Source organism: Mercenaria mercenaria, chromosome 15, assembly GCF_021730395.1.
Source record: "Mercenaria mercenaria strain notata chromosome 15, MADL_Memer_1, whole genome shotgun sequence".
NCBI lineage: Eukaryota > Metazoa > Mollusca > Bivalvia > Venerida > Veneridae > Mercenaria > Mercenaria mercenaria.
Window position 1 is genome coordinate 51,518,832 of NC_069375.1, and position 14,923 is coordinate 51,533,754.

Genomic DNA, 14,923 nt, shown 5'->3' on the forward strand with positions numbered 1-14,923 from the left:
AATTTGTTACAATACACTGTCTCGAAGCAAAAGATCAGAATCTTATATTTTTAGAAGACAATACAGACTTTGATTTGGAAGGACCTGTAAGCCAATCTAATAAAGGTAACGCCTAAGGTTATTACCGTTAAAAAACGACCCATAAATAGGCATATGATGGTGCCATTTTTGTGCCCAGTGCTGTACACAAAAGTGTTGCATTTTAGAACATGCGTGAGCAGTTGCAACAGTATTTCAGTGGGGCGATTCTTAGCATTTATGTTATGTCACACTTCTTTGCATGCAGCTATTTCGTCCTCATGTTGCATGTTTGTGTAAAAGTATGTAATATCCATCGATACCAGTAACTAAAGGTGTTATTCTAATTCACCAAAATACACCTTTCTTCTAGATAGTCATAATGACGCTGTTCCATTACAGAACAGCATTGTAAGCTTAAAGTTATATCACACTCGGGGCTCCTTGAACACTTGGTAAAATATTTCTTACTCTTTCTTGGTGTTTGTAAATATTATAATAGACTAATAACATATTGTCGTTTCACTTCTTAGAATGAACAATTGTATCAAACAATTCCGGTTCTTGTCCGTTAAATATTGTAAACTTCTAACTAATTTTGGAATCACCGTAGTCATAGGTTGTTCTCAGCTTGGCTTTGGAGATCTACGTAAATCTCCAATGTATTGAAAATTTCGACGATCCTTTCCATAGTCTTCAAACAAAATCATTTGAGGAACAAGAAAAACAGTGAAACTACATGTACGTATAAACTGGCAGTGAAGGAATAAAGGAAAACTAGAGCAAAATGAAAGCTTAGATAGACTGCATGTATCCTATGTAACATAATCAAATCAATGTATATAATGCTGTCACAAAATCAAGTCTCTGGAAAAAGAGTAAACATTCTCTTACAGCTTACGTAATAAAATATGTTTGTATAATTTTATTCATTATAGATGACTTTGATTTCGCCACTTGGCTTCATATCTTTCTAACTATCATTTTTCCAACTAAGGATTAGATCACAATACAGCGAAAAATGAAGACTTATCATATCAACAAATTTCAAGTCAGTGGTGAAAGGCAAACATAACTTAATACACAAAGCAGTCTGATATATGTGTATAATACTACAAACACATCAAAATGTGATAATGTAGACCTTTTGTAAGTTATATTTTACCTAATTTCAAAAGTAAATATATTAGAGTGAAATGTTCTTAGTAATAACATCGACAAATATGCTAAGTTTATTTAGTATAGATATATCTGTACTAGAAAATAATTCTTCCTGTTTGAAAATGTTAGGATAAACATACAAACATTGTTTCAAATTCTAAAAATATATTACATACAGTATGATCTACATAATAACATGTACACAAAAGAATATCTTCTCTCTGAAATTGCAAAATCGAAAAACTATAAGTATAAAGTATAGTCATATTAACAATAAACGCGAATGATATTTATCAAAATACACAAAAGTGTCCCTTCTTTTCTGCAATACATCGCCCGTGACCAGTTAGTCTCGAACATGACCATGCGTTGTGGGTAGGGTATGGTTATAAGAAATATCTAAAATAGGCTGTAAAATATGTGTGACTATTTTGATCTGTAACCCAGAGTAGAAAGTATAGACGACGACCTCCTACCGTACTATTGGCAGCATATTAGTGCTCGTATATTTCGGAATGTAAATAACTTGTATGAAAAGCAGGATTTTGTAGAAAATAAAATTGTGTAAATTTGATTTGTTCCATTTATTTACTTATCATTAAAACTTACAGCTTACGTAATAAAATATGTTTGTATAATTTTATTCATTATAGATGACTTTGATTTCACCATTTGGCTTTGATATGACAAGACTTTTTTCCAAATATGAACTAACTAACAAACGTGCTTTTCATACTAATTCAAAACATTCTAAACTAATCTAAAACAATGTTTTAAAGAGGTAATTAAAGAAGTATGAAGGCGATACTGTAAATGCTTTAATTATTTATGTCTTGCTTCTTCTTGGTGTTCCGTTTATCTCTAACCTTACCCAGTCATATTGTACGAATTTTAATAATGGTAACACTTATGCTATGTGTACATTTTCAAAAATATTTTTCATTTACTATTTATCTTTGATAGCATGTACGAAAGAACTTTTGAAATATTTTCTTTCTTTTTTTTTCAGATATAAAAACTTATCACGATAGTCGAACGTCTATCTCTCTTTCCGAACAAGCAAATATCGACAAAGGTAACTTTTGAAAATAATTGTAGGATATTCAGTGTGTTTAACGAAATATTCGGTATATCTGTATCTTAAAAAATGTCAAAATAGCAATACATTTGCCCGTTTGAAATAAGTAATGTGGTTATATATTTATTCTATACTATTTTCATGATCTTTATATCTATTCTTTATCAACTTATAATAAATAGAAATGTATCTATGTATAAACAATCGGCACTACTGCGTTGTACGTTAAAGGGCAAGGAATTCCTTGTAGTAAGTTGATTTTATATGAAAGGCATCTTTAAGCTTGCATAACGTTGAACGATTTTTTTAAATCCGACCGCTATAGGAAAACATATGTCAGTTTGAAAGCTATGAAAATGGCTGATCATGGAGGCAGCCATTTTAGCATGTTTATGACGTTATTTATACACTGCTGAATTCTTTATTTAGCAAATATTCTTTCCTGAAGATACATTTCTAATGTTTCTTGTTTACAATTTAAAACATGACAATTTCTTTCGATATATTTGAAGTAAACGGAGACATGTTTTTACAGAGATAAGAAAATATAATTCAAATAGATATGTAGAAACTTGATAAATCCGCCAATTTGTTTAATGTTGCCAGGAAACAAAACGGCTGCCATTTCGAATTAATATTGAAGTGGGCAAAACTTTCTCATTTTTAAAAGGATTTCGAACATTCTTTCACTTCATAAATGATTTAAGAAATTCTAGCTGACAAAATTAATATCAGAACAATGTTCACTTCCTTTCATATAAATTATGTCTATGCTAACTTAGCTTCAGTATTCTTGTCGTCTTTAATTTAATTGGATGTAGTTGCGTTTTTCGTCGAGAAAAATGAGTCAAACTAATAACCAATACATGTATATCTAAAATAGTTTTATACACTTTGTTTTCATGTCATGGTCGTAGTAAGGCTGTACGTGTTTATAATCATTCTTTTATGCTTTCTTCAGTTGACGTCTTACTCGCCGAAAAGGAAAGAATTGACCAGATATATGGAACTGTAATCCCTCATACTGGTAACGCATGAAGTACACGTGTTATTTTATGGATTTTTTCATATGACGAATTGATTATTAACTTTAAGATACACACATGTCCTTTGAAATACATAAGGTATCACCATATTTATTATCATTTTCACAAAATGAATGTTACTTTTGTCTTTTCAATATTGAAACAATCAATTTAATTGTGCCTTATGGGTTATAACGATATCTGGAATTTCACTCATACTTTAAAAAGATGTATGTCAGTACTATCTTTCATACATACATAATAATTTCTATTTGTTCTATAATATTTTACGGTGGATTGTAGACATAAAGTTAGTAATTAAGATAAATGTCTCGTGCCAGACATTTATTTGAGCGATCAACTTCTTATCTCGTGCGCACGACATCTTATCTCAGCGATCAACATCTTCTCGGCACGAACATCTTTCTCGAGGCACAACACTATATTTTGAGCGATCAACTCTTATCTCGAGCGATCAACATATTATTGACGATCAACACTTATCGTGCGAACTTTATCTCGAGCGATCACATATTATTTGAGCGATCAACATATTACTCGAGCGATCACTCTTATCTCGAGCGATCAACATTTATCTTGAGCGATCAACATCTTATCTTGTGCGATCAACATCTTATCTCGAGCGCATAACTATCTTATTTATATATATATAATAGGCCTTTGTGTGTGCATTTAGGTCATCGAAACATACGGACAAGTTGTTAATTAGGTCCCGCCTTTTCCGCTGATATTTGAACTTCCCCAATAAATGTACAGTTATCCATCATTTTGGAGAGCAATGCATTAATGGTCATCCTATCTTCAAAATCAAATGAACTAACCAATGATGCATACTGCATGTTAGAATAGCAACAAATTTCAGTTCGACTGATAAATTCGCGCAGAAAAGTTGCATGCATGAATTAAGGGAAAACAAGGAAATTCTTTGATATATGGGCGAAGCCTACCTACTTCGTTTTTTTTGTCAAGGACTTAAATTTATTTCTTTGCATCATCACTGATTTTTTGCTGCCTTTTTTATCAGTCTGCTTATTTAAATTTCTAACCCTGCAAACATGTGAAACGGTTATAAGTATAATTGAAACAAAAACAAAAACGGTGGCAGCCGTATGTTTTTACTAATGATCTGAATTCACACAAAGGTCCTTAATATATATTGATAAGATGACCGAGAAAAGATGTTGACCGCTCGACATAATATGTTGATCGCTCAAGATAATATGTTGATCGTTCAAGATAAGATGTTGTTCGCTCAAGATAATATGTCGTGCGCGCGAAATAAGATGTTGATCGCTCGAGATAAGATGTTGATCGCTCAAGATAATATGTTGAACGCTCGAGATAATATGTTGATCGATCAAGATAATATGTTGATCGCTCAAGATGATATGTTGATCGCTCGAGATAAGATGTCGTGCGCCCGAGATAAGATGTTGATCGCTCGAGATAAGATGTTGATCGCTCAAGATAATATGTTGATCGCTCGAGATAAGATGTTGATCGCTCAAGATAATATGTTGATCGCACAAGATAAGATGTTGATCGCTCCAGATAATATGTTGATCGCTCGAGATAAGATGTTGATCGCTCGAGATAATATGTTGATCGCTCAAGATAATGTTGATCGCTCGAGATAGGATGTTGATCGCCCAAGATAAGATGTCGTGCGCACGAAATAAGATGTTGATCGCTCAAGATAAGATGTTGATCGCTCGTGATAAGATGTTGATCGCTCAAGATAATATGTTGATCGCTCGAGATAAGATGTTGATCGCTCAAGATAAGATGTCGTGCGCACGAGATAAGATGTTGATCGCTCAAGATAATTTAATCCTAAAAAAGATAATTGCATGTCCTAAACATACTACCGTAATATTGCTAATTATGGTCATATGGTATCTTATTCAATGCTAATCAGAGAATACTGGAATTAAACATTCATGAAATGTTTACAAAAAAGAGAAATATAACCATGTTAATACCCTACTGCATGGTAAACCATGACATTAAAATATTGGTTCATGCAAAAAGGAACTTACCATGATTGCATTATCGATTATTTTTCACTTAAGGGACTGAGCTTATACTTTTAAGATTAAAATTGTAGTCCTTATCTCACCACAAGATTAAGTTCACCACAAGACTAAGTTCACCACAAGATTTAGCTTAACAAAAGGTTCCTTCCAGCATATATGCAATACCCTGTCTTTTATGAAAATCCGTTTTAAGCATATCCCACCAGATGTTTTGTCACGTGATTAACACACACGAGAACTTGCACATATATACATAAGTATTTAACACATATGCATTTACGGAATGCAAGAAAAAGATCTAGACAAATAAAAGATCAATAAAAACAAGCATTTACGAACCTGAACTTCAGCATTTGCAAATTGCACAGATATAATTGAAGCTAAGTGATTAGAAGTCAGCGAAATAATTAATACTCTACATATTATTGTTTATTGTCAGCCTGCTGTTAATAACTTGCATTTCACAATACAGATAGTTGAAGTTCATCACAATATTTTGTGCGCAACCAATCACAGAAGCAGTTTTCACGATTTGCCGCCGAAAGTATATAGTTTTCAGATATACAGCGTTCTTGCGCAAAAAAAAACTATTTCCACTATTTCATCAAATAATGATTAAGCCATTCGGAAAATTGTAATTTATCGCGTTCAAGTACAAAGTTCAAAATAATGTCAATATATTTTTGTGCCCCCCCCCCCCCCACACACACACCCCCCCCCCCCCCCCCCCCCCCCACACACACATAGACACCACACACCAGTTTATCTTGCCTGACCCAATCATATTGAACATATTTCAGATTTTAATAGTGGTACATGTAGCACATATGCCATGTGCGCTATTTAAACACAATCTTATTTCCCTTTTCAGCCTTAACGTCTTATCAGGATTATCTAAGGTCTGAATCTATCTCTGACCAAGCATGCATCCACAAAGGTACCTTTTGAGAGTACTTATATAGATTATATAATTGTTTAACAAAATATTTGCTACATCTAATAAACTTAAAAGTGCCTTACATTGACCACTTTAAATTACCTTAGGTGTCAAATAATCTTAGGTTTTTAAACTATTTTAACAATACTTCCTTTTTTAATGAAATGGTACATACAAAAACTTAACCAAAAAACAGCTTAGTCGAAAAAGGGGCATAATTTTGTAAAAATGCAAAGTAGAGTTATGGAACCTGTGCACTGCATGTCAGATCTTCACAGTGAACAAGTGTGTGAAGTTTCAATCCATTCCCAATAGTGAGTACTGAGACACCAGCTTACATATAAAACCTAACCAAAAATTTCTAAGTCGAAAAAGGGGCATAATTTTATAAAAAAGGCAAAATAGAGTTATGAAACCTGTCCAAAAAAATAAGTCAGTTTATCACAGTGAATGAAGTGTGTGAAGTTTCGATCCATTTCCACATTTGGTTACTGAGATACCAGCTTACTTACAAAAACTTAATTAAATTGGCACGCCGACGCGGACGCCAACGCCGACCCAACGCAGACGCGGACGCCGTCGCATGGGTGAGTCCAATAGCTCTACCAATTCTTTGAATAGCCGAGCTAATAACATTGTAATAATAATTGTCTTAAAACAGACCTGATAAAGGAGATAATTGCCGTCAAGGACTTCGCAGTATTTCACGCAAGATTAAATTTCGACAAATCTTACAGCTTCCAATATGTATATAGGCAAACATTTTCCTACCGACACAAAATACACAAAGTGTAAAGAAATTCTGTCCGTATGAAAATTTTTGCCAATGTTCATCTAGGAAACTATCAGATGTATCTTTAAGTACGATCAATGATAGAATAGATCTATGGTGGTCAAAATTGTATGTTCCTTTTTACAACATTCTCAATATTTAAGATTAACGTACTTACATCCACTAACAGTTGATGTTTGGGAGGGAGATATATTAGTGTAACTTTGCCTCGTTTATGTTTTCGTCCGCACGTTCGACCGTCCCTTCATCCGTCAGGTAGTTAAGAAAATGTCTTTGACTCCATTTAAAGGAAATTGATGCTACTTGATTCATTGATGAATGTCAATCAGATGAATCAAAATTCACAATAACTATAACTGTGTCCTGAATACTTAGTCTAGTGAAGCCATATCCCTTCTTTACTTTAATTTTGAACATATTACTCCATTTATGGGTAACAAAAATTGAAGAACACAAAAACTCAAACCTCTATCTTATGTACATGTAAATATTATATCAAATTGGCGTTTTGAAAACTGGTCTGTGTACCTTTCTCGCAGGTTGGTGCACTTTCTTTCAATGAGATCTATCATTTTCTTAAGTTACAACTTGATACACTAGATGTTATTTAACAACCGTAGCAACGCACTAGCATGTTGACGTTTTTACATAACTTTTTTTCAAGAGAAAATCACACCAACATCGTGAATATAGTTTTATAATATTTCAGTGATGTATCCATAAAACATAAAGTCATTCGGTCATTCGAGTTTGGAATAAACAACTTTTTGTCTAGGGTAGCCATACATAATAGTGCAAGCTCAAAAGCATTTAGAAATAAATAGTACAAGAATTTGGAAAAAACGGCAGAGGAGCGAAACCAACAAACTTTTAAAGCAGTTGTTTCTATACCATACAGATGTATCTCTCATATACCGTTCTTTGTTTATCTGGCGTCTACCAATGTACCGAAACCGAAAAGCAAGGTAATTTTCCTCAAAAAATAACTTACTCCAACCTGACCAAACGTTTGGTAGTTTCAGACGGTAGTAGTAAAAGTTTGTTTCTCTCCTCGAAGAGGGTATATAGTTGTCGCCTTGTCATTCCTCCCGTCTGTCCGTCCGTCCGTCCGGATGTCCGTCTGTCCGCCCGTCACACTGCTTGTCCGGAGGATAACTCAAAAGGTATTGAAAGTATCAAGTTTTAACTTAAGAAAATGATAGATCTCATTGAGAGAAAATGCAGAGACAAGGAACCACACCTCCAGGTGATCCCATTTTTTAATGATCTTCCTTTCTTTTAAAACCTTGTCTGGGGCATAACTCGAATACTATGTAAGGTATTGACTTGATACTTTACATATTGATAGAGGTCAGTGAGAGGGAGTGCATTGACGAGGAACAATAACACTAGGTGGTGCGATTTTTGAATTATCTCTTTTTTCTTGAAGACCTTGCCCGGGAAATAACTTATATGTAATGTATTGACTTCATACTTTACATATTGATAGAGGTCATTGAGCGGGAGTGCAGTGACAAGGAACAATAAGTCTAGGTGGGCCCATAACTCGAAAACAGGAATTCCCTTGATACTTTATATTTTCACAGAGATCAGTGAGAGGGAGTGCAGTGTTAAAGAACAACAAATTTTGCTGACCACATTTCTCCTTTACACAACCTCCGTGACTGAAAAGCCCCTTATGCTACAATTATTCCGTGGAGCATCCATCAGTTTACCGAATGCCTTGTTTGCATTTTCTTTGTTTAGATACGAAATTTACTACAGTTGATGAGAATGGTTGACTAGTAATTAATTTTTATCAACTACTTGTAGACTTTCATTTTTCTATGCAGGATTTAAGGCGGCCAACACATGCTTTTTTATCTTTCATTTGATACTGCTTTAGTATAATGAATATAAAACAGTGTTTATTGATCGTTGTTTATAATTAAGATGCCATCTTAAACTTGGTCAGAATATTTGTCTTGATTTCTAGGTCAAGTTTGATCTGGCCTACTGACCTAGTTTTTAACCCCACATCATCCAGTTTCATACTTAACCTAGAGATTATCAAGACAAACATTCTGAAGCTTCATAAAGTTTGGGTCACAAATGTGGCCTCTAGACTGTTCACAAGCTTTTCCTTTGATCTGGCCTACTGGCATAGTTTTTGATCTCACATAACCCAGTTTCAAACTTGACCTAGAGATCATTAAGGCAAATATTCTGACCAAGATTCATAAAGATTGGGTCACAAATGTGACCTCTAGAGTGTTCACAAGCTTTTCCTTTGATCTGGCCTACTGACCTAGTTTTTAATCTCACATAATCCAGTTTCAAACTTGACCTAAAGATTATAAAGACAAATATTCTGACCAAGTCTCATAAAGATTGGATTACAAATGTGGCCTCTAGAATGTTCACAAGCTTTTCATTTGATCTGGCCTACTGACCTAGTTTTTGATCCAACATGACCTAGTTTCAAACTTGGCCTAGAGATCATCATGACTAACATCCTAACCAAGTTTCATAAAGATTGGGTGACAAATGTGGCCTCTAGAGTGTTCACAAGGCAAATGTTAACGGACGACGCAATACTCACGCCGCACTGGCGCACGACGGACGACCCACGCCGACGGACCCGGCCAATGACTGGTCACAATAGCTCACCTTGAGCACTTTGTGCTCTTGTGAGCTAAAAATCTTTGTTCTTAGCTGTTACATGAATATTGCTCTAAGGTTTAGCCCTTAGGTCGACATTATGCTTTTGCTCTTCTTCAAGCAAATATCACGTTATAATGAGGAGCTTTAATATGACTTTCTCTTTTCTCACTTTGAGACCAAATCTGTTAATGGATAATTTTTCATCAGTGTATGTTTACTTTTAACAACGTTAAGAATGTTTTTGTTTATTTCAGAGTATGAATCGTCAGAGGAAGCAAGTTCTCCAGCGCTGAACAAAATATCGGAACGTAAGTTTACTTTTTACTCACAAAGATAACATTAAAAATGAAAAAAAAGTTAGTCAGCGGCCTTTTTATGCTAATTTTCAAAGTAACTGAGACAGTCACTGAAATCTCTGATTATAACCTATATCTAAACAATTTCTAAACCTTAACAGTTTTCACTTCAAATACAAGGTAAATGATACATATTTTATAGATAGATACAAAGTTTTATTTACTCTTGGCTCCTGATAAAAGATGACAACAATCACAGGAATAAAATTATATTGATTTTATTAATGGTTAAATGCAGAAACTTATAACTAAAATTTAACATTGCCATTCACTTACTGTGTTACAAGAAACTTATAGAAATTCAACGAATCTATTTATCCATGTATTTCACATCCTTAAAACTTTCAAAATGTTTATCTTATCTTTGAAAACTAAACTAAATATAAACTATTCTCTTTTCGTTCTTCTTGAATTATTCTATCATCAGCGTCTTTCCTACGCATTCTCTGCTATTCCATAATTTCAAGTGTACCTTGCTTTAATTGCAAAAATCACCTTTCTTATGGGTATTGTTGAAAGACGAATAGATTAGAAACATAAAGCGGATATGAGGTTTTAGAAATAATTGTAGTTAAGCTTAATCGTTATAATTATATGGAGTTGACAAATTGTAACTGCGAAAGGTTAGCTGGTTTTTATCTTGCCAATTGAAGACTCAATTGCATTTGAAGACTTCGGCTTTTATCGTTGTTTTCGAAAATAAGATCAAATCCTAATACGACCTGTCGAGGCAGGATAAAGCTGAATTAAAGAACATCACGTGAAAGGGAGTAGAGTTAGAAATTTATAGAGACGAGCTCCTATCTACTCATTTACAAAAACGGAATACTAGATTATTTTAGACAATATGATTGACAATTTGTACTTATAACCAAAAACATATGAAGTGAAAAAGAAAGCGTTTTGAGATTAAACCTAGATATGACAAGATACTTTTCTGAATACTAAGTAAGATATAAAAGTATTTCTCATGATAATATACAAAATAAAATGTTGAAAAGATGTTATTACGACAGGACAGCGCTGCATGTATTTCTGAATCAATATTCTAATTATCCATACCCTGAGACATCCTTTGTTCTTATCCTATCCAAATCATATTGTTCAGCATTAAATTGCGGAAGTTCATAGGCTATATCTACTATTATATACATTTCATTTCTATGTCACATTGACCAGTGACTGAATAATAAAAAAGTCACTAGTAGTATTTATCATTGCTTGCGAAACAAAAGTTAAAACGAATTACTAAAAATTAAAATAAAATAAAAACATATTTAGAAAAGTTGGGAACGGAAAATTATTCTCTATTTTCAGAAATGGAATCGTCTTTCGATAAAACATTTGAATCTCTCGCCGTACCTGCACGCCCCAACAAAGGTAAATTCTTCTGTTTTTAACAAAATGTTTGGTGAGTGTTAATCCTATTAATTCTAAATGTAACGCATTTACCCCTTCGATATCAGCCAAATATCTAAGCTCCAGAGCTTGGTTTTTAGGCAAGAAGATTTAAAAACAAACTTATATAAACCAGTGACCCCTAGGTCGGGATCCATTTTTACTCCAGGGGCATAGCTACATATCAAATATCTGAGCCATTGGCCTTGCAATTAAAGGGAATATATTTTTTTACATACGTCTATTATTACGATAAAGGGTAACAAATGCTTGTTACGTAAACACTAAAGGTAACAGGAAAAACAAAACTAGCAACTATTAACAATAACAAAATTTATTTTGAAAAGTAACAATTTATGTAACTTGAAAATGTTTACTAGCAGTAAAATCCAATTATACTATTCAAGAATATTCCAAGTTTAAATCTAGTAACTATTACTTCCAAATTTCTCGCAAGAATTCAAACTGAATTTTGTATATCCAAAGAATATAAATCCTGTCTTTAAATATCCACAATGTTAATGTAAATCAGTCAAATGATAAATGCCCAAACTGGTAATATCTTGTTTTATTGTAAAAAATGCAGAATAGTTTTTCGATAAGCTCAGTCGAAAACATCCTTTAATAAGGATTTTCTTAATTTAAGTTTTTTATTTTTAATGTCGATATCTAATTCATACGGAAATGTAGTTTCTAAACTTTGAAAAAGGCGTCGTGTTTTAGATATTAAATGCTTTAGGTAGGGGACCAATAAGGTCTACCATGCACCCCCTCCCCCCACTCCAGACTTTTTTCATAGGTACCAAATTGTTCTGAAGGACCAACTCTTTCAAAACAAAAAATGTTTCCACGAAAAAACTCTTTTGAACTATATATGATTTTACTGTTTCCATGGCAACCGTTCATTTTTGGAAAGGACAACCATATAGATGAAAATCACTCATATCTTGGTCAGTTTTGGCGATAAAACAATAAAAATGGTATCAAAATGGAGCTAAGGCATTGACCTTAAATAGCAGCAATTTTATGTTAATTATCTAATTTGCATATTCATGAATATTAATGAGAATGTTACAAAATGACAAAATTGTAATAGAAAATAATATTATAAGTTTGAAATCAATTTAGATGTATTAAACAGTTTTGGTCTGTTCTAAAAGTCTCTCAGTGTTTTTTTAAATAGTATTTTGTAACACTGATGGTAATTTTTTTACTCCAAATTAGGTATGTTTAGCCAATTTGCATAAAATTAACCACTACCACAACCAACATCTCAGGAAATAAGATACCACTAAAATTTAATAAAATGATATAATTAATTGTTATCAATAAAATAACAATTATGTGAGCTATATTGTTTGGAAATGTAGTTTGAACATTTTTTTGAAAGAGGAATCAGTATGTAACATACTTTACACATGTTACGTTACCATTTCAATGACCTTGTTTTATTACATCAATTATTTAGAAAATATAGATCAGACAGTTTTGATGTGGTCTGAATGTCTCTCAGTGTTTTCTAGAATAGTATTTTGTTACTCTGAAGATTAATAATATTTCTGCATTAGGTATTTTAGCTAACTTGCATTAAATTAATCTTTACTAAAACAGACATCTCTGGAAACAAGATATAACTAAAACTGAACAACATGATGAAATAAACTGTGATCAATACACTTGTGTTATTGGAGCTATATCATACGAAAATATAGTGTAAATACTTATTTTGAGGAGGAATCAGTTTGTAACATACTTTACACATGTTACGTTACCATTCCAGTAATCCTGTTTTATTGTATCATTATTTTCTCAGAAAATGGTAGAGGACTATTTAACTATCAAGTTATTAAATACTCTTACAAAATAGTATAGTTCCATACTTATCAAGAAATGATTTTTTTTCCATAACGGCGCTTTAAAATGCGTTACCACTGTATCTTGCTGTATTTAGAAATATGTAGGAAGAAATTGGAATCATTGTTCTCAATATTATGATGTCATTGATTTGTTAAAACTTTAAAGTATTAATTTTAACATTCTTTCTTTACTTTTGTCAACCAAGAAATAATCTGAAACATTCATTACACATCCAATGTTGCTTTTTTCATTTTGAATTAATGCATCTATCAGTTTAATTATACTAATATCAGTTTCTTAAATATATTGTTCTTTTATTTGATCGTTTCAATATTGCTGTCAATAATTACAGTTTACATAGATTATGTACTTTTATGTATACATTCTGTATATTAATTATGTATAAATCCCTGCTAACATCCATACACTGATAATAGGGTTACAATCTGGGGGCTGCCTTTCATGGAAAATGTTTTTTATGGAATATTTATCTTGTTTTGTGTGAATGTGAAGTATATCTATGCAGTTATTTACGTGAGAAATAAAGCATTTTGTTTTTGAGTTTAAGAAAAAAACGTGCGTTGTACTGAGATATTTATGGGCTTATTAATAAAATATTCACTGTTGAAAAGCAGCAATGAACAAAAACTAAAATACAAAATGAAAAGTTCAGGTACTTTAAGTGATTTTTAGATTTAAATTTAGGTAATTGCAAAAAAGCTGTCAATAATGTGAACAATATTAAGTGTTTGAAAACCAAAATTGTTAAGAAAATAATAACATAATACTATTCAAAACTTCTAGGAAGATACTGAGTGCTTTCTGGACGACACTTCAGAGTTGCTGAAAACACTTTGCAATAGACTTTACAAAGATCCTTTAGAAGCAAAGAATGCAACCAAGCAAATAAATAGCAAACGCAGTTGGATCAAGTCTGTTTATGAGAGATAATGAAGTGTGAAACACACCTAACGCCCCCTAGCAATGGCTTAAGAAGAATTCTGTTTTAGTAAACATGGTCCAAAAAGACCAGAAAATTTATAAAAATTGAAATCGAGTACGAGGAGACATATTTACAACCAACACATGGCACTTAAAGCCTTCTTTGTGATAGCAAATATTTTTTAAGATGATCCTTTTGAAGCATAGCAACACAACCAAGCAATATAACAGCTGACTTGATTTGATTGTGTCTGTTCGTTAGATGTAGTGAAATAAGAAATTGCCCTCACACCCCTAGCACTAGCTTAAACAGTGTTCTGTTATAGTAAAATTGTATGGATTAGTTAAAATCTGAATCTAGAATCAGATGAAATGTCTGAAAAGTATGAACTACACGCAATTTGAGGCAGCAGTGTTACAAGAATCACATTCTGCACGTCTTAATTAAGATGTGACTTACACAATATTTTCATTTTAATGTTGCCTACTATACCATATTTGCTCTCTTGTTGGTTAGCTGTTATGAATAATATGTTGCTTTATAACATATTATTTATAAAAAAGAAAGCAACTGACAAAAGAAAATTATGGGTTCTCAAATAAATCACTTTATTTTTTTATGAATGACATTTGATTACACTTTAATTCTGAAACAATT

General features: G+C 32.6%; 1 protein-coding gene across 3 annotated transcripts in view; it reads left to right on the forward strand.

The window, feature by feature from the left end:
• LOC123554019 (uncharacterized) overlaps positions 1-14,923 on the forward strand; it is a 74,155-nt gene that overhangs the window by 23,180 nt on the left and 36,052 nt on the right. The window contains exons 5-10 of one of the 3 annotated variants that reach the window (XM_045343840.2): positions 55-105; positions 2,189-2,254; positions 3,219-3,284; positions 6,211-6,276; positions 9,967-10,020; positions 11,386-11,448. In XM_045343840.2, the coding sequence (XP_045199775.2) occupies positions 55-105; positions 2,189-2,254; positions 3,219-3,284; positions 6,211-6,276; positions 9,967-10,020; positions 11,386-11,448 (366 nt within the window). The remainder of the gene's footprint in view (positions 1-54; positions 106-2,188; positions 2,255-3,218; positions 3,285-6,210; positions 6,277-9,966; positions 10,021-11,385; positions 11,449-14,923) is intronic. The other 2 variants (XM_045343860.2, XM_045343849.2) reach the window with 2 other exon arrangements.